The 21,119-nt window shown below is 43.2% G+C and overlaps 1 protein-coding gene across 1 annotated transcript in view; it reads right to left on the reverse strand.

The window, feature by feature from the left end:
* Nucleotides 1-15,668, reverse strand: part of PLEK (pleckstrin) — a 78,353-nt gene extending 62,685 nt beyond the window's left edge. Inside the window, exon 1 of the mRNA XM_029593587.1 lies at nucleotides 15,469-15,668. Coding sequence (XP_029449447.1) covers nucleotides 15,469-15,516 — 48 coding nt within the window. The 5' untranslated portion in view covers nucleotides 15,517-15,668. The remainder of the gene's footprint in view (nucleotides 1-15,468) is intronic.
* Nucleotides 15,669-21,119: the final 5,451 nt, after the last annotated feature.

Consider the following 21,119-nt stretch of genomic DNA (forward strand, 5'->3'; position numbering starts at 1 on the left):
GTGGCGAATCCTTTCATTTATTTATTTAATTTTATTTAACAGTTTTTTATACCGACCTTCATAGTAAATTAAACCATATCGGATCGGTTTACATAAAACAAGGGTATAACAGAAGCAATAAATAAAAGTAATTAACAAGAGAAGAGAATAAGATAAAAGTTACATTTAACAAGGAGTAAAAACTTGGGAAGCTTAAGAGCTGGAAGGAAGTTAAAGGTCAAAAATAATTGAAGAAGCATTATCCAAAGGAATTTGGAATAGAGCAAAAAGATGCTTTAATCGGTGAGTGCCAGAGTTCTTCGTTTGAAAGGTTGTAGGATTCATGGATTGCAAACTGGCTAAAAGACAGGAAACAGAGTAGGATTAAATGGACAATTTTCTCAGTGGAAGGGAGTGGACAGTGGAGTGCCTCAGGGATCTGTATTGGGACCCTTACTTTTCAATATATTTATAAATGATCTGGAAAGAAATACAACGAGTGAGATAATCAAATTTGCAGATGACACAAAATTGTTCAGAGTAGTTAAATCACAAGTAGATTGTGATAAATTGCAGGAAGACCTTGTGAGACTGGAAAATTGGGCATCCAAATGGCAGATGAAATTTAATGTGGATAAGTGCAAGGTGATGCATATAGGGAAAAATAACCCATGCTATAATTACACAATGTTGGGTTCCATATTAGGTGCTACAACCCAAGAAAGAGATCTAGGCATCATAGTGGATAACACATTGAAATCGTCGGTTCAGTGTGCTGCGGCAGTCAAAAAAGCAAACAGAAAGTTGGGAATTATTAGAAAGGGAATGGTGAATAAAACGGAAAATGTCATAATGCCTCTGTATCGCTCCATGTTGAGACCGCACCTTGAATACCGTGTACAATTCTGGTCGCTGCATCTCAAAAAAGATATAATTGCAATGGAGAAGGTACAGAGAAGGGCTACCAAAATGATAAAGGGAATGGAACAGCTCCCCTATGAGGAAAGACTAAAGAGGTTAGGGCTGTTCAGCTTGGAGAAGAGACGACTGAGGGGGGATATGATAGAGGTGTTTAAAATCATGAGAGGTCTAGAATGGGTAGATGTGAATCGGTTATTTACTCTTTCGGATAGTAGAAAGACTAGGGGGCACTCCATGAAGTTAGCATGGGGCACATTTAAAACTAATCGGAGAAAGTTCTTTTTTACTCAATGCACAATTAAACTCTGGAATTTGTTGCCAGTGGATGTGGTTAGTGAAGTTAGTATAGCTGTGTTTAAAAAAGGATTGGATAAGTTCTTGGAGGAGAAATCCATTACCTGCTATTAAGTTCACTTAGAGAATAGCCACTGCCATTAGCAATGGTAACATGGACTAGACTTAGTTTTTGGGTACTTGCCAGGTTCTTATGGCCTGGATTGGCCACTGTTGGAAACAGGATGCTGGGCTTGATGGACCCTTGGTCTGACCCAGTATGGCATTTTCTTATGTTCTTAGGATATGGTTAGTACAGTTAGTGTAGCTGGGTTCAAAAAAGGTTTGGATAAGTTCTTGGAGGAGAAGTCCATTAACTGCTATTAATCAAGTTTACTTAGGGGTAGATTTCAAAGGGTTACGCGCGTAACCCCGAAAACCTGCTCCTGCGTGCACCAAGCCTATTTTGCATAGGCTCGGCGGCGCGCGCAAGCCCTAGGACGCACATATCCCCAGGGTTTGAAAAAGGGATGGGAAGTCGGCGGGAGCGTGGGCATGGTCCCGGTCCATGGGCGGGAAGGGGGCGGTACCGAGGCCTCTGGCACAGCGGCTGTGCTGGGGGATGGTGCGCCGGCAGCCGGCCGGCGAGCACAAGATACGCCTGCCACAAGGTGGGGGGGGGGGAAGGTGCGAGGGAGCAGAAGAAAAGTTCCCTCCGAGGCTGCTCCAATTTCGGAGCGGCCTTGGAGGGAACGGGGAAAGCCATCCAGGCTCCCCTAGGGCTCGGCGCGCGCAAGGTGCACAAGTGTGCACCCCCTTGCACGCGCCGACCCTGGATTTTATAACATGCGCATGGCAGCCCTAGGGGAGCTTGTGTCACTATTAACTGAGAGGACCCACCAGAATTTAAATATTGTTTTTTGATTGGTGAATAGAAAGGGGACAGTCTTAGTTCTGCTCTGGAGGACTAAAAACGCAGCAAGGAAGGTTGCTTAATAAAGCCGTGAGAGCAACAGTACGAAATAAGCAACCAAATGTCCGATCTTCTGAAAATTGTTTATTAAGTGGAATCAAATATATGCAAATAAGCCCGACTCCAGCCAAGTTTCGCCCTCTTTCAATAGGGCTGCATCAGGGGTCCTTGCATGTATGATTGCTATATCTTCGTCACAAAGTTGTATCTATGGGCTATGAGCGATGCGAAGTTTCGCCAGTCTGTGCAATACAAGCCACAAGAGATAAATTATATCAAAAGTGAGCCTCCCAAACTCAGGAGTGCATATTCACTGCGATCACTTTCTTAGCAAATCGAAAACATTTTCGATTTGCTAAGTTTGGGAGGCTCACTTTTGATATAATTTATCTCTTGTGGCTTGTATTGCACAGACTGGCGAAACTTCGCATCGCTCATAGCCCATAGATACAACTTTGTGACGAAGATATAGCAATCATACATGCAAGGACCCCTGATGCAGCCCTATTGAAAGAGGGCGAAACTCGGCTGGAGTCGGGCTTATTTGCATATATTTGATTCCACTTAATAAACAATTTTCAGAAGATCGGACATTTGGTTGCTTTAGTTCTGCTCTGCACATTCCCATTCTATGGATGTGAAGTGTTTCATTACAGAACTGGAAGTGCCGAGTTTCTATTGGGAAACTGTCTCATTCTCTATAGTTCAGAAACTTTTAACGGACTCCCCCCCCCCCCCCACACCAAACCACTCCCATATAGGAGAAGTGGTTGAATGATGCTAGCGAATAATTGTAATACTAGTTTTCCTGGGAGTTGAAATTAGTCGGGGTTCTCTTTATTGCACAAAACAGCATTTAGAGTTTTTTCTTGTAGTGTCTTAACATCATATTTTTGCCAACACTTTAGCCCCACCCAACTTCAGCAATCTCATGCACAGCCACAGAGCAAGCCACTTTTTTCAGTGAGGGAAAAAAAATAAAGCAACATGGCTTAGCAAGCTGCAGCATAGAAGGAAGTGCTAGCATGTGAGGCTAGCATGCACCAAAAGGTTACAAAGCATCTTTTGCTATCTAGGCCATTCTTCAGTCTCTAAACTGGACTGGAAGTTGTTCTGACCATGAGGGGACAGTATTCAAAAGGACCTTAACCTTTTCACCACACACAACATTCAATCTGCAGCTCACAGCCACACCTTCCATGCAACAACACAAGGAAGCAAGGCTAGAGGAACTGAACACTAGAGCCTCATCTGTCACACACCAAGGACTTCATCACTGCATCTCCTACCCCTCTGAACACCACACACACAGTATCACTAGCAGAGATGAAATAATACATAAGGCACTGCTCTCACAGGTATCACCCCTGACAGGACCCCAGGATGTGGGGGGCACCATATCCATCATTCCCAATAAGAAAGTGATCTATATGAGAGGAAATGCTGCTCATCCATGGCTTTCCCTGTACTGTATACAGGTCAGTCGTGTCAATCACCGTGCCGTATACCAAACGAATGGACACATCTGTGGACACATGGAGTATTGTGACTCACTCCTTCTGCCCCTTCATGAACGGCTGCAGTTCCTTGTTACAAAAAACACTGAAGAAGTGTGTCAGCTGTTCCACAGCAGCACAGACACATTTCCATTAAAAGGCTCCAAGACACTGTCCCAGCAGTGGTACGGGATTCTATAGATGTGACCATGTTCATCACATATTATGTGTTTCTGTGTGTAGGATGTTCTTAATACATGAAATTCTATGTTTGCATTTTCCAAGATGTTTTTGAGGGTAATTTGAGTGAATAAATCGATGTTCATTGATTATTGTAATTATGAGTACAGTACGTGGTATATTTGGATTGCGTAATTACTGCATAAAATATATTTAAAATAGCAACATTACTTGATTGCACTTTCTCTCATTAGATATTGGTGTTGTATATGTTTATTTTTATTTATTTATTTATCGAGTTTTTTATATACCATCCTTTGGTTTCGCCATCATAATGGTTTACAAAAAATATGAAGGTTTACAAGGTTAAGGAGGATAACAAGGTTTTCAAAATGTTCAAAAGGTTGTTAACATAGGGACAGCATATACAAGTTAGTTGCTGTTCAGTTTTTTACGTTTCAATTCTTTGTTGTAAAATATACTTGTGTTGAGTTTCATTTTTCTTCAGGTTAGGCCGGAGGGGGTTGGCGTTATGTTCATTGGGTGAGTTGGTATGCTTTGGTGAACATCCAGGTTTTTAGATCTTTTTTGAAAATGTTTTGGTTTTCTTGAGTTCTGAGTTCGGTTGGGAGGGAGTTCCAGAGATTTGGGCTTCCTAGAGAGATTGCTCTCTTTTGGGTTGAGGTGAGTTGTTTGGAGCGAGTGGGAGGTGTCTTTAGAAGTCCTTTATTTGCTGATCTGAGGTTTCTGTTTGGAGTAACTTAGCCATAGTAACTTAAGTGTTTGAGAGAATGAATTTTTAACTTCTGTGTTATGTTTACCTTCATCTTCACCAGATGGAGACAGAATGGCAACCAGCACTGCCATTACCCCCAGAGGCCATCTGCAATCCTTCCTCCAGCTGATCCTCCACAAGCTGGGAAGAGGAGGAGGACTTATCCTAGTGGATCATCTTGCCAACTCTGGATAAGTCTGGGTCTGCACACATTGTCGATGTGTCCAAAGTGTGCCGCTGAACTAAGAGGGAATTTATCACTCAATGAATACTTTCCTATACACTTGCTAAATCCCTAAGACTATGACTTCTGTCACACATTAATATTGTTCATTTTTTACTTGTATTTATTTTTGCTTTGGCTGAGCTGTGTTTAAGTATTGTATGTTAGTAAGTGTATGACAAGATTAATTAATTTTGTATGCGTTTTTATGGGAAACTGATTTGATTGATTGCTGAAAAGTGGTCTAAGAGATACAGTACATTAAACAAAATGAAATGGTTTTTTTTATTTTATTTGTAGGATTTAAAGTTATATTACAAGAATAAACTTGATTAAGAAAAGGGAAGAGGATAGAAATATGCAACAAATTGAATCAAAAAGGAAACAAATTGCTAAAGGAAATACAATTAATAAATGTTTTTAAGAAAATTATTTTCAGACCTACCTAGACATCATCAGATTTCTGCTCCTGGTCCAGGGGTCAGAGCAGAGCACCCTGTCTCCTTGGTTCTAGGAGACAAGAGTGAATAGCCAAGGATGTGTCAGTAGATTAATGGAGGACCCTCAATGGTATAAGAGCCCAGAGGACCAGCTTTGGCTGGTTGAAGAGACCCATCCTGTATGTCCCTGCCTGTGTGCTTGTGTGTATCCTTTCCAATGGTGTCTGTCTCTCGCTGGTATGGCACCTGATGTGCTCTTCTTTCTTGTTTCTTTGTGTCATTTGGTCCAACATTTCCACAGTGCATGCTTTTTCCTTCTGTCCCTCTCTGTAGTGCCTGAGTGTGTGGGTGGGTATGTGTGTTGTATTAATGCCCATCAGATTAGCATCCTTGCTGTGCATGGGAAAGGCATGCATTTTTCTGTTCTCCGAGTGGTACTTGCTATGCTGTTTGCCTTTGTCTTTTTTTAGTTACATTATATATTTTCTCTTTCTTCTATGTATTCATTTCCATTTTTGCACATGCTCAAAAATGTAACTGTTATACCTTTGTATCCAATTTTCTTCACACATCTTCTCTTTTCTTCTGACTATGCAGAGAATGCAGAAGCCTCTCCAAAAAAACTGCTATCCTTCAGACCAGGCATGTCACTAGTGGATGGATACATAGATTTGGCCTGGAGGGAAAGAGATGCCTGCTTATTGAATCTGTAGTTGTGTGCTTTGCCTTTTTTTTCCTGCATTGGTTGTGAAGCATCGTGAGTCTCTTGTTCTCTCTTTCAGACTCACACCGACATGCTGCTGCTCTGCTTCTGGAAGCAGCAAGCAGAGGCCCCCTTAGAGGCAAATGCAGAACCGTCAGTCCCTCTCCTGCCCCTCCCCCCCCCCAAAAAAAAAAGCATTAGAACTCTGCCACCCTCCCTCGTATCCAGGGATGGATTGATCAATCAAGAGATTGCTGCCAACTGGCCCACTGGGGGATGCCCATTGTGCGAGGCAAGGTAACGTAGATAGTGTTGTATCCTGTCTGAATCCATCCCCTTAAAAACATGGGGGTTCATGGGCCGGCAGCCATGGAATTAACCCTGCACCTTTAAGAGGGTGGACAGGGCACACCACTGCACAGTGGTGCTGGGAGTACCAGTGGCTGAAGAGCTACAGGCCAGGAATGGCAGGCCCGGCAGAAAGGTAGGGAGGGAGGAAGAGAGATTAGCATTAGTGGAGGTGGAGATGAAGGTGACGGGGAAGAGAGAAGGAGCAACCTCTCGCTTGTCCTCTTTCCTCCCCCCACAAGGTCAAATTTGACACAATCCGTCCCAACTCCTATCCTCCAGGAAAGAGGAAAAGGTTTAAAAATGCATTTTATTTTGGTTTAAAGCAATAAATATTCTTTATTTTTGGTTACATTTAGGATTTGATTCACTAAGCTTTTTCCCCATAAACATAGCATGGTGGGGGGGGGGCTTTAGTAAATCTCGCCCTTGGTGTCCTTTGTGACTTTTCCTAAACTTACTGGTGTGTGGGTGTGAATGCTGTGCGAGTGCTGGGTAAGTTCAGAGAGTGCATCCTGGAGAGAGTGATTGTGAGGAGGAAGTATGAATGAGGAGGGTGAGAGGAAGGGAAGATGTGTGGGCAGTGTGATGAAATATTTGTGCAATACAGAGGGTTTGGCAAAGTTGCTTTTCAAAAGTCAAGTGCTGCAGCAACTGCAGTGCTGCCTCTCTAAAAGTGGGAGAAAAACAGCTGTGAAACAAAACCTATTTAAAAAAATAAAAACAACAAACCTCTTTGCTGATATTTTTTCCTGTTCCATTCCAACAGGATCTGACATACAGTGTGTTACAGAGTGAATCTGGTGATTTCCCTTGGAGGGAAAATCACTTGCATGATATTTTTCCTTCCATACAGGCCGATACAGTACAGTGCGCTCCAACAGAGCGCACTGTTAACCTGCATTTGGACGCACGTTTTCAACGCGCTAGCTTTACCCCTTATTTAGTAAGGGGTAATAGCGCGTCCAAAACACGCGTCTAACCCCCCCGAACCTAATAGCGCCCGCAACATGCAAATGCATATTGATGGCCCTATTAGGTATTCCCGCGCGATTCAGTAAGTAAAATGTGCAGCCAAGCCGCACATTTTACACTTTTTCAACCCACCTTTTTTCCATTGTGTGTGGGGAGGGAAGGGCCAGGGAGGAGGGGAGGGAGCAAAGGCTGTAAGGTTTGCCTAGGTTGCTTAATAACTTGCACTGGCCCTGCGGATACAGGGGCAATGTCATCTCTTTTTTTTCTGCTGACCATGCCTCTCCCTATGTTCCAAGCACCTTTCTGGCTTTAGCCACTGCCTTATTCACCTCTTTGATCACTTTAGGATCATCATCAGCTAGGACCATTCCCAGATCCCATCTTGTTTCGTATACAGAAGAATTTCACCCACTCTCCTTGGAGTTTTGTATCCCGAATGCATGATTCTGCATATTTAGCATTAAATCTCAGCTGTTTGGCACATTATAATATAAGACCCCCTGTCTATCCCTCTCCTCCTCATGTCCGCCCTTTGCTTATCTTCCTTGCTCCCAAGCTCAAATGCGTTCGATTCATCCACGTGTAAGTTAATTATGGTTCGACTCATCCACATGTAAGGTTATTATTTAAAGTCTCTTCTTCAGCCTCTCGCAAGGCTTCTGTATAATTAGGAATATCTTCTAATATCATGTAATTCATAGTTCTTACATGTTTTCTTATATTTATTTGTTATTTAAAAGTTTCTTCGCTTTATGTAATGCCACCATGTAAGTTTAACCTGTTATTTAAAAGTTTCTTGTTATATGTAATGCTACCTTGCAAGTTTAATTTGTTTTCTGTAAACCGATTTGATTTGCATACAATGTAAGAAGATCGGTATATAAAAAAAACCAAAAATAAATAAATAAATAAATAAATTTTACTTTCAGAAATTAGCGCCTACCCAAAGGTAGGCGCTAATTTCTCCGGGCACCGGGAAAGTGCACAGAAAAGCAGTAAAAACTGCGCGCCCCGGGAGAGCGGGCACTCGCCCGCTCTCCCGCATTTTTTACTGTATCGTCCCGATAGGAAGGAATGGGAGCTATGTGGCCCCCCCTCCTGGAGGCCATCCTGGCTTACTCCTGCTCTGAAGTAGAGGGTTTGGGGAAGCAAATAAAGCCTGTGTGAAAACACGGATGAGTAACTGTGCCGAGGCATGGCCAGAGACAGACCTCAGCCCAATAACAGCGGTATACACTGGATCTGTCTCCTGCGCACTTCAAATATCTTCTCTCCGGTCCACCCAAATAACTTTTTTGCCTCTTCTGAAACACAATGAACATCAGCCACACATCCCCTTTGTAACAATAGATATTTGGCTGCTATTTATCTAGTGGAGGACAAATCCAATAGGGGGGGGGGGGGGGAGTGGTGAATTGAGGCCATTTTAGGGTTAAAAAGGTTTTATGTAAATTTGCTCCCAGAAGCAGAATGTGTACCTCATTTAAATACTTTGAACCACATGAGTATTTTCAGGTCCTGTCCAGAAAATCTTTAGGATATAAGAGAAATGAGTTGATGAAAAGACTGCAATCTAATGATGGGGGTCCAGGACTGGTTTTGGCACCAATAGCTCTAGTCTTTTCAGCCTGGCACAAAACCTTAAATTGAGGAAATAAAAATTAAATTAGAACTGTAAAAGGAAGCGGGATTACCCCCACATGGGACTCATCTGGGCTGCGGGAGGAAGGGAAGGAATCCTGCCTGCTAAATGGCAGCTCTGAAACAAAATGGCATAAACATTAAAAAAAAATCTCATTGGGGGCTTTCTGTAGTTTCGGATGCGAACACCACAAACATCATAGCGGATTTTGTTCTAGTTTTCATGTCTTTCTAAAACAGGGGGTATAAAACGATACAATTTATAACTTTTGTTCTTTGTTCACAAAAAATAATAATAATAATAATAATAATCTACAATAACTCACTAATCTAATTTCCAAGTAATTTCCTGAAGCCCCAGAAGAAGTTTCTGTATTTCTTTTTCTTTCATCTGAATATTTTTTTTCCCATGCTTCAACTTGAGAGTGTTAGATGTGGTGTACTTGGGTTTCAGTAAGGCTTATGACACAGTTCCGCATCGCTGATTTATAAATAAGCGACTGACTGGTTTAGAAACTGCCTGAGTGGGAGGTGAGGAAAGGTAAGGTAATGATAAATGGAGCTCACGCCAATGAGAGAGACATTACCAGTGCTGTGCTGCAGGGATCAGTCCTTGGACTGGTTCTTTTTAACAATTTTGTGAGACACATTGTACAAGGATTGTCTCTTTGCCGATGATACCAAAATCTGCAACAGGGTGGACACCCAGAAAGGTGTGGTAAGTATGAGAAGGGATCCAGCGAAGCTGGAGGAATGGCCTAGACTGAGCCTGGCAGCTGAGATTTAATGCTAAATATGCAGAATCATGCATTCGGGATACAAAACTCCAAGGAGAGTGGGTGAAATTCTTCTGTATACGAAACAAGATGGGATCTGGGAATGGTCCTAGCTGATGATGATCCTAAAGTGATCAAAGAGGTGAATAAGGCAGTGGCTAAAGCCAGAAAGGTGCTTGGAACATAGGGAGAGGCATGGTCAGCAGAAAAAAAAGAGATGACATTGCCCCTGTATCCGCAGGGCCAGTGCGTTATTAAGCAACCTAGGCAAACCTTATAGCCTTTGCTCCCTCCCCTCCTCCCTGGCCCTTCCCTCCCCACACACAATTAAAAATTCTGCATGTATAACAACAGATTTTACATGAAAAAGGATATTCAGAGTGCAGCCTTCTGTGATAAAATATCATTGTATATTATAATTAAATGCGCTCCTGTGGTGCCTACCAGAAAACGCTGCAAACAAGTAAATGACACTTGGAACCCATATGGCATTAGGCCTATTGTAACACATGATGGTTATGGGTTTGACCCTCAGAAAACCATTATTAAACTGTATTACAATTACAATATAATAAATCTTCCATACTAAAACATCACTAACTGCCAGCTCTCAAGCTACAGGAATCCTATCCAAGAAAAGAAAACACTGTAGCTATTACACCAGGTCCAAAAACACCAATATAGTTCCTATTAGCAAAACAGAACAGGCCAGGCTCTATAGATCCTTACACATGTTAGCAAAATACCTCATCTGTCACACCTGCAGAGCACCGACAGACCCTCACCAAATACAGAAGAAAGAGGCCATAATGTATAAAAGAAAAATGAGGATAAACATGGAACTGGAAACTGCAGCAAGCCAAACTCTGTATGCAATTCAACAAAAAGCAACCGAAACATTACCATTCCTCATAAAATATCAAGTAGTAAAATCAAGAAATATAAATCAATAATGGTAAAACAATACTAATAAAAAAATAAATATTTCAGAACAGCTGATGAACAGAATAACATCCAATAATTAAAAACTCATACACACTTTTTAATTTTTTAATACACACTTTTTAATTTTTTCCCAAACACTTTTCAAAACAGCAGATATCAAATAATGTCCAATAATTAAATCCAAAATGGATTTTAAAAAATCCTCTGCTTTCCATACCTAGGAACATTTTATTTCCAGATGCCCTGAAATTGTTGTATATTTACAGGAGAAGGAGAGGGGGTGCACAAAGATTTCTCCATTCTCTCTCATATACACACATACACACTCGCTCACTCTCATATTCCCTCACATGCTCACTCACACACTCCCTCTCCCACACTCCTTCTCTCACTCACTTTTCTCTCCAGCCCCTCTAGAAGCACAAGTCGCAGAAGCCACTTTCCTTAGCCCCTGCGGCTGATATCTCCTTCTTTGAATCCTGGGGGAATACTGAGAGCCGAAGGTGATTTTGCTGGTAATTGAAGAGGATCAATAAGTATTGCTTTGCTTGAAAATGTTGTCACTTAAAGCTTAGAGAAGAAAAGAGATTGTGGGGTTAATTCATTTTTAGCATGTGTGCCTGATTTAAAAGAAAGCTAGGTTAATTTTAGTGTCCTTTTTTTCCTCCTGCCCACCCCGCAGCACATCCTTTGATTTACAAACTAAACAAGTTAGGGCTGTTTAGCTTGGAGAAGAGGTAGCTGAGAAGAGATATGATAAAGGACTATAAAATCATGAGCAGTGTGGAATGGGTAAATAGGAATGGTATTTACCCTTTTCAATAGTACTAGGATTAGAGGACATTCCATGAAGCTAATGAGTATCACTTTTAAAATAAATCGGAAAAAGTATTTTTTCAATCAGCATGCAATTAAACTGTGGAATTTTTTACGAGAGGATGTGATGAAAATAGTTAGTGTGGCTGGGTTTAAAAACGGTTTGGACAAGTTCCTGGAAGAAAAGTCTATAAACCACTATTAGCCATGAAGACTTGGGAAAATTACTGTTCATCCTGGTTATGAGCAAGACGAATTAGACCTATTCTTTGGCATCCTACTGGATACTTGTAACCTGGATTGGCCACTGTCAGAGACAGAATTCTGGGTTTCATTGACTTTTGGTCTGACCCAGTATGGCATTTCTTAAGTTCTTTGGACCATGGGGGCCGATACTAGAGATGTGAATCAGTACCGAGCTCGTTTCTGGTATTGGGTTTGTAGAACTGCAGGAAATCTTCATTTCCCGCGGTTCGGAACGCTTTTTTTTCGGCTGTCCCGAGCCGGAAAAAAAACAAACAACCCACCCTGACCCTTTAAATCAAATTATTTAGAATCCCCACCCTCCTCCCAACTTTTCTAAAGTACCTGATGGTCCAGTGCGGGTCCCGGGAGCGATCTCCCGCTCTCGGGCCGTCGGCTGCCAGTAAACAAAATGGCGCTGATGGCCCTTTGCTGTTACCATGTGATAGGGGCTATCGGTGCCATTGGCCAGCTCCTGTCACATGGTAAGGGGAAAGAGCCATCGGCACTATTTTGATTAGTGGCAGCCGATGGCCCAAGAATGGGAGATCGCTCCCAGGACCCTCCACTGGACCACCAGGTACTTTAGAAAAGTTTTGCAGGGGGGGGTCGGGAGGGTGGAGGATTCTAAATAATTCGATTTAAAGGGTCAGAGTGGGCTTGGGGGTTGTTTTTCTGTGTGCCCTTTCTTCCCGCCCCCCCAAATGATAAGAAAACCACACGAAAATTTCATGGGGTTTTCTATTGCTTTCGGGGACACCCTATCCCCCCACCCCCGATACCTGACAGATGAGAAAATATCGTATGATATTTTCATCCGTCAGAAAAACGATTCACATCCCTAGCCAATACTGCTCCTTCTCCTGACAACGTTACTCTGCCTCCTGGCCACCCCCCCTCCTCCTTCTCGTCATGCAGGCCAATACTGCAGCCTGCTCCTTTCGGCATCTTCTTCTTCTTGCCTGCATAGGCCCACACAACACCACTTCTGTTCCAGGCCTGTGCTGGGGGAAAGAAGGAGATGCCACTACAGAATCATCCCTAGAACTTTGGTGCTCTAAGGAGCCACCTCGTATACCCAGTGCTTCCATTGGCCCTGTCTCTTTAAGTCCCTGGTGAGACCTCAGTTTGAAAGTATATACAATTCTAGAGACCGAACCTTCAAAAGGATATGAATCAGATGGAGTTGGTCCAGAAGGTGGCTACTAAAACAGTCAGTGGTTTTCATTATAAAGCATATGGGGAAGATTTAATGGGACAGGTGAAATATGATAGAGAGAGACATTTATTATATACCTCCACGGATCAATGCATGGAGGCAGGCCTCTTTCAATTGAAAGGAGATTCTAGAATAAGAGATCTTGTGATGAAGGTGAAAGTGGGTAGATTCAGGAGTAATCTAAAGAAATATTTCTTATAAAAAGGGTGCTGGATGCATGGAACAGCCTTCAGTGGAGGTGGTAGAGACAAGGACAATATCTGAATTCAAGAAAGCATGGGATAAACACAGGGATCTCTGAGGGCATGATAGAGCCTGTAGAGCTGAGCAGTCGGTGTGAATGAGCAGAGAAGAGAGGTCAGAGGTTATTTTATGCTATCATAAAAGGATTTTTCCTTTTCCTGACCAATCTAAAGCTGCCTTGTTTCTTTCTCCATTGGCAGTTATCTGTAAACCTCTTTTCATTCTTGATTTTTATCCCAGATGATCTCATAATCTGTGAGGCAGAAGGCGAGGCATGGTTACAGACTTCAGACACCTGAGTTGTGCACAGAGGAGGATTCCCAAATTATTGGGAGCATGATCTGAATTAGTTAGATGAGAAAAACTTAGCATGTCTGTCTTGCCTAATATTAGAAATATGTTTGGCACATTATAATAGCTCTTATTAACTTTTGAATCTCGGGCAGGCTTTAAGTGAGAGAGAAGTAACTGGAAGTTAAAGCAAAATGCTTGCATCTGGCTTGAATAATATCCAAGAAGAAATTTTTTTTAAAAAAGCCACAGCAACATCTGGTCCAAGATAAAGCCACACACTTATGCACAGCTCAGCCCATAGCCCATCAGTCACCAGGATTCTAAAATAAACCTCTATCACTGTTCACCAGAGTTTGTTTTTGACGCCAACACCTCCCCTTCTGCACTTCTCAGCTCCCAACAAACAGCTGGCAAATTCCGAGTACCCCTAAGAGGGAAGTCTGGACTTTCACCCCAGGGTCTCAGGGACTTAACGCATGTTCCTGGTTTGTAAAGACAGACCAGACTCTTCAAATTAGCTCTGGTCTCAATTTTTTGGTTTGATGCATTCACCCCAGATCAGGGAACAGTAGTTGAATGAATATTCCTATTGTTATCTCAGCAAATGTACCGTGAAGGCATCCCCAGTCTACTCAGGAGGAGGATCCCCCCAAAGTGAAAAGCAAATTGCACACTAAAGTTTTATTTAAAGATTATTACTAATGCTCTAAAGTTGCTTGTAGTGATCATTTTGTTTTTTTATGAAATCTGATCCCACACCCATGAGTGACCTTTCAGTTTTGTTGATAAGAACAGAGCCTACTTAATGTGCTTATTTGAGCAGAATTCTGGTTTACATGAGCATTCAGTGTGTGAAGCAGTTTCCAACCTGTGAGTTCACAACCAAAGAGGTGTGACAAATGAAGGTGTGTGAAAATTACATTTTTCCATTTTGCAACACATTTGGCAGCTATTCAAAATGGAAGGTGAAAAAACCAGCAAAATCTACAAAGGATTCTAAAATCTGTAGATTTTCACCATTTTTCACATTTCCATTAAATTCTGTGGCAAGAAAAAATGTATGGAAATAAAGTTAATCCTTTACATTTGTTTGCAAAGGATTTTGCCTCCTTCACTTTTGCTATTTTATCATGCTGTTTGCTACAGGCTTCATCTTTTGAATCTAAGTTTTTAAGAGCATTTTAACTTCCATTTTTACCAGTTTAATACATTTCATGAAAAGAAACAACACAAGTAAGACTTGGGGGAGAATCATTTTTAGTGACCCAAATACAGCTAAAGTCTGCAGCTGCGCAGTACTCTCAGACTTTAGCCTGAATTTACCAAACTTATGTGCATAAGTCCACTTTGAAAATTCATGGGTGCCCCCAGCTGAAAATTAAACTTGCTAGGGCGGAGGTGTACTTTTCTGTATGCATATTTACATGCATGCTTTCGAAAATCAAAAGCATACTTGGAAATGCTTTCCCCAGCTCAACTCTGCCCCCAGAACACCTTTCATGAGTGTAAGGAAATGCGTGCATGTAATCCAACACATGGGTATTTGTCTCCGCACTAGTCCCCAGGAAAGGTTTCAGAAGTCGATTTGCATGCATGGTTTATATGCAGAAATCCTTTTGAAAATTACCCACTTTGTAATGAGCAGGAATGTTACTGATTAGGTAATCTATCTGCTTGGTAAGCCTGTGGACATCGTTAAGTCCCTGTGCTCTATCAACACCTGTCAAATATAGTTCAATATATATTTTGCTCGCTACAAACCACAGAAATGAATCATATCTCTAAGCTTAGCACGCACAATATTAACTGCTTTAAACTAGAAATGGACTTTTATCTATTTATGTGATATATGCCCTTCAAGCGCTCCTCTAGTGTAATGTGGCATCAAACTTCTCTCTGAAGTACATAAAGAACTTAATTTAAGTTAAATAAAAGTTTTAGCATTGTAGTACAGCGCATTAATTGTAAACTCTGAGACCTGCAGTGCTGACATTGACTCACTCACCTTTTTAACCAGATAACCCTCTCTTATTTTCTTTGGCTCTCGTTCCATGCTGATCCTTTTCTGTTAGGCAGCTCTCAATGACCTGACAACCAGAGCATCAGCAAATGGGGTTATTTTTCTGCAGCTTTTTTTTTTTTTACTTCATGAGCTCCTCTGATCTGTCAATCACGTGGTGCAGCCAAAACCCATTTCCTCTATTTGGGGCGGAAGACGAAAATAGGGAAACCCAGAGTTAAACGTTGTCTTCCTGGCAGTTTGTGCAACAAAGAGATCAAAAAGTACATTCTGACGACATGCCTGCCAGGTGCACCCTGGTGGAATCAGCTGTACCCAAAATGCTCATTCTTTTTTTTTTTTTTCAATTGGGGAAAGCATTAATCCTGAAAAGATTTGCAAATAAATGTGCAGCTTTCTCTCTTCAGAGTTTAACAGTGTTTACAATTGCAGCCCCATTCCAAAGTGTTGTCTGAACTTTGCAGGGGCCACACTCAGTCCCAGAGCTAAGCCCCAGTTGTACAGTCACCAGTTCTTTTGCCCCTGGGTGTGCATTCTTTTCTAATGGGAGGAAGCCTATCCTTCAATGTCCAAGGCGTTTATGTGGAATCCCTTCCCTGTGTGTTACTGATGATTCTTGGAGGTAGGTACCCTGAATAGAACAGGCAGGACTCTCTGGCTGGGTGTTCCAAAATAATAGTTTACCATGATTTGCTCAAAAAGATCAAGTGGCATTTACAAAGCTGTTCCCAGGTACATCTGTGTCCCGACTGATCTGCTTCTAGAACTTCCCTTTTCTCTATGTAAGTGTCCCTCTGCACTGGGTCCCAAGATTTGGCTACCCTTCAGGGACTGGAAAGATAACCATCCCAGAGGGGTGGGGTATCCTATGTGTGGAGGGATCCCTTCCCCAACAGTAGCTGAGGTCCACTATGAACTCCCAATCTTCAACAACCATTCCATTCCCTGTGTCCCGGGTTGAAGACTCCAATCATGGTCTCCAGATGTCACGTTTCTTCCTACTCCTGTTCTCCTCTCCAACTCTTATCTAGAGCTCTTGGGGTGAAAGATCCTTGGCTAGAAGATTGGTGATCCAAATGGCAGATGAAATTTAATGTGGACAAGTGCAAGGTTTTGCATATAGGGAAAAATAACCCTTGTGTAGTTGCACGATGATAGGTTCCATATTAGGAGCCACCACCCAGGAAAAAGATCTAGGCATTATAGTGGATAATACTTTAAAATCGTTGGCTCAGTGTGCTGCAGCAGTCAAAAAAGCAAACAAAATGTTAGGAATTATTAGGAAGGGAATGGCTAATAAAACGGAAAATGTCATAATGCCTCTATATCGCTCCATGGTGAGACCACACCTTGAATACTGTGTACAATTCTAGTCGCCACATCTCAAAAAAGATATAGTTGCGATGGAGAAGGTACAGAGAAGGGCAACCAAAATGATAAAGGGGATGGAATGGCTCCCCTATGAGGAAAGGCTGAAGAGGTTAGGGCTGTTCAGCTTGGAGAAGAGACGGCTGAGGGGGGATATGATAGAGGTCTTTAAGATCCTGAGAGGTCTTGAATGAGTAGATGTGACTCGGTTATTTACACTTTCGAATAATAGAAGGACTAGGGGGCATTCCATGAAGTTAGCAAGTAGTACATTTAAGACTTATCGGAGAACATTCTTTTTCACTCAACGCACAATAAAGCTCTGGAATTTGTTGCCAGAGGATGTGGTTAGTACAGTTAGTGTAGCTGGGTTCAAAAAAGGTTTGGATAGGTTCTTGGAGGAGAAGTCCATTAACTGCTAGTAATCAGGTTTACTTAGGGAATGGCCACTGCTATTAATTGCATCAGTAGCATGGGATCATCTTAGTGTTTGGGTAATTGCCAGGTTCTTGTGGCCTGGTTTGGCCTCTGTTGGAAACAGGAGGCTGGGCTTGATGGACCCTTGGTCTGACCCAGCATGGCAATTTCTTATGTTCTTATGGAAGAAAAAACAACTTCCCCCAACTTTTGGACAAGGAAGGGGATCTTCTAATTTCCTTTCTCAACTCAGGAAAAATGCAAAACCCCAAATTTCCAACTCCAGGGACAAACACTTTCTCAGTTTTTCTTGTGGTGAGTCACTACTACTACCCCCTCCCCCCCCCCCCCCCCCCCCCCCCCACTCCTCAAGGAGCTCAGTTTTACCCTACCCTTCTGATACATGGCCCTTTTCTACCTCCCATCAGGACCAAGGGATTCACAAATAAGGGATAAAAATAAAACTTCCCAAAATTGACTTCCAAAACTGTTCACTGAGGCAGAGAGTGCCCTGGGCAGGGAGAACCTCACTCCTTTTATGGGTCTTAGGCTATAAGGCCCAAAACAAAACAAAAGACTGCAACAAATCAGCGCCTTACTCCTCAAACGCTAACCAAAATGCCACACGGTTCACCCTTCTCTCCCAGCCTTATCCAAACAGGAGCTCACCATTCCAGCAGGACTCAGAGGAGGTGCTGTTATGAATGGCACACCCCTTCTCCTGAATCTCTAACCCCAGGGCTTGGGCTAGGGCCATCTAGCAGAGACCTGGAGGGTCTCTACACAATTAAAACTTTGCTCACCTTTTCCTGACCTTTCATCTATTGGATTTAGTTTTCTGCTGTGACTTGCTCAGGTTTTGTGCTGACTTGAGGACAGTAAATATCCCAGCAGGTTACTGAAGTAGTGCCCTCTTCTGGATTCGAACATCATACAACTATTTTGAAATATCTACTTTGTTTTACTTGAGAGAAGTTATTTACCCTTTTCAACAAAAGGGTCCCTTGAAGCCCTGCTGAAGCTGTGGGTCTCACAATTTTAGTTGCACGTGTGCAGGGAAATTTTCAAAGCCTTGGTCTGGATCTATGCGGCTAAAAATAGGAGGCAAGCGAAGAGCAGATAGATTAACTGAACCTGCATAAGTAAATTTTCAGCTGCCTAAATGTGAGCACATAATTTCACAATTAATATACTTTTCACCACATTAAAAATAGACATTCTGTGGTCAAGGGTTTGGGGACATTGTTGAAAACTATGCATGTAAATAAAGTTTAAGAAATGTGCATGTATTTCTAACATGTGCACTTTTTATCTTTATTCTAGAGGAGTGGGAGGGTGTCAGAGCTTTGGCCCCTGGGAAAATGTGCTCTGATTTGGGTGGGGGTCCAGTTGCTTGGTGATATCATGGGGAAGAGGAACAATTACTGATCCTGTAAGGAAGTCATTGAGAATGTCATGGTGGGTGGGGGGAGAGAAAATGACTGATGTGGCCGGGGGCGCAGGGGTTGAGTGATTGCTGTTTCGGGACAGGGATTGTGAGGGAGGAAATTCCCCTCTGCTAACCAACCCTTTCACCTTGTGCTATTAGAAGGGGAATTTCACAGCAGCTAACCTGATTGCTACACTTGTTTTGTGTTAACGTCCACATTAGTACCAAGGCCATACTATTAAGGGAAACTTGTAGCATGCCCTCAGTAAAATTAATAGCATAGCATGTGAAGTCCCATTTTAATGTACACATTAAAATTTTACTGAGTCACACATTTAAACCTTTTTACTGCAAGTTTTACTGCATTGACCCTATATGTCATAAATGTGAGCCTTTGGAATGTAGCATAGTTGATGCTGCTTAGTAAGCGAACCTACTAACCCCAAACCGACAGCTTAGTGGACACGCCCTTACTGGGACTGCAGCTGTAATTTGACCTATACCAGCCCCCTTCCCTGCAGGTTGAGCTCTTGGGTTCCAGGGGCCAGCAGGACTTAGGTGAATGTCCCTGGGATAAGCAGCTTGGAATCTGTCTACACCTTGGGATCCTGCCAGGTACTTGTAAACTGGATTGTCCACTGTTGGAAATAGGATACTGGGCTTGATGGTCTGACCCAGTATGGCAAGTCTTATATTCTTACAACTCCTTCCAGAATTCCCTATAGGTGAGTGGAGATTTCTCTCCAAGGCCCTGAGTGTTGTTATGTTCATTAACACTCTTTAGTAAATATCATGCTGGAGGCCATACTAAGGTTCCAACACAACTTTACTGATAGTTGTTGGAATCCTGCCCGCGGCTGGAGCCACAGGCAGTCCCCTACCTTTCGCAGCAGGCTGCCGCCGCCAACGCATCCCTCCGTCTTCTGCGGCCTAGCGCTGCTGCTCGGACTGCTGCCGCTCCTGCCGGGGTCCTCTGTGTGAGCGGCAGGAAGTTGCTGCTGCCACTGCCTGCGCTGACTTCTTCTCCTGAGCGGCAGGAAGCTGCTGTTCACCTGGCCTCCCACGCAGCAGGACGCCACCGCAGGCTCCTGCCTTCCAGCTTCCTCTTAGGCACAGCGTGTGCCTCTTCACTCCTCTTAAAGGGCCAGCGGCGGGAAAAGCCCCATGGTTCTCTCCAGTGATGTCATCAGCCTTCGCCTGGACCAGCCCTATAAAAGGGCCCTGCTCAGTCTCTCAGGGCCTTCGGATCTGGTCTTCACAGCGTCTGTGGTCTTCTTCCTGATCCAGGTCCTCCGTGGTCTTCCTGTGCCTTGATGGATCTTCGTTCCATGTTCTTAGTGTTCCTGATCTTCTTCACCTTGATGTTCCTGGTCTCATCCCTCGTTGGAGATCCCTCATCACTTGTTTTGTGGTCCTTATGCTCCAGATGTCCAGTTCTCCTGATGTCCAGATGTTCCCGTCCCGGTATTCGGAGTTCCTTGTGCCTGCTTCCGTCCATGCCTAAGACTTTGCCAGAACCTGCTCTGCTTCAGCGTAGTCCGTGACCAGCCACAGGCGGCTGTGTAGGGTGCCCCCCAGTGCAGGCCTTTCCTGAATCTTCGTCATGTCCTGGCTTCAACTTCCACTTCCTCATCCGGAGTCTGCTTCGCCTTCAGCGTGGTCCGCGACCAGCCATGGATAGTTGTATAGGGTGTGCTGCGATGCAGCACTCAACGAGTACTTTCTCTTGAATCCTCGCCTGAGACCTCCTAGTGACCTGAATCCTTGTCTGAGTCTTCTGAGCAACCTGAATCCTAGTCTGAGTCTTCTGAATAACCTGAACCATTGTCTGAGTCCTCTGAGTATCCAAGTCTACGTCTGAGTCTTCCGAGTATCCTGAGTCTTCATCTGAGTCTTCTTGTTCCTACCCTCAGCCTCCATCTGGCCTCATTCACTCATCGTTCCCAAGCAGCAGGTCAGGAAGGGCTATCGAGTGGCCAGAGGGCTACTCTCGAGACCAGCATTGCGTTACTGGGTCTCATTGGTGCGTGTAGGTCCAGTGGAGGACTGAGCCTGCCTTATTCCTGTTACAGTTATTTCTTGCCTTGTCTTCAGTCCAGCCTTGTTCCTGTTCTGTCTGTGCTGGTACTCTCACCTCCCACGGTTTGCGTCTTGGGGCTCCTCCCTGAGCCGTCCCATGGTCCAAGGGCTCACAATCCTGCTTGAGAAGCAACTGCGCCTCCACGACTTGCAACAGGATCCAAAGGCCCATGCTCGCAACTACAGTTCCATAAAAATCACTTATAAATTGATGCTACTGTAAAAGTTGAATCTTCACACGTTTATTACACAAAATTACTTTATCTTCGTAAATCTGTGGCTCTGTTAGTATTTCAAATATTTGAATATCCAATCCAGATCGCTTTCAAATTTAAGGGCAGTT

The sequence above is a fragment of the Rhinatrema bivittatum genome, chromosome 3 (assembly GCF_901001135.1).
Source record: "Rhinatrema bivittatum chromosome 3, aRhiBiv1.1, whole genome shotgun sequence".
NCBI lineage: Eukaryota > Metazoa > Chordata > Amphibia > Gymnophiona > Rhinatrematidae > Rhinatrema > Rhinatrema bivittatum.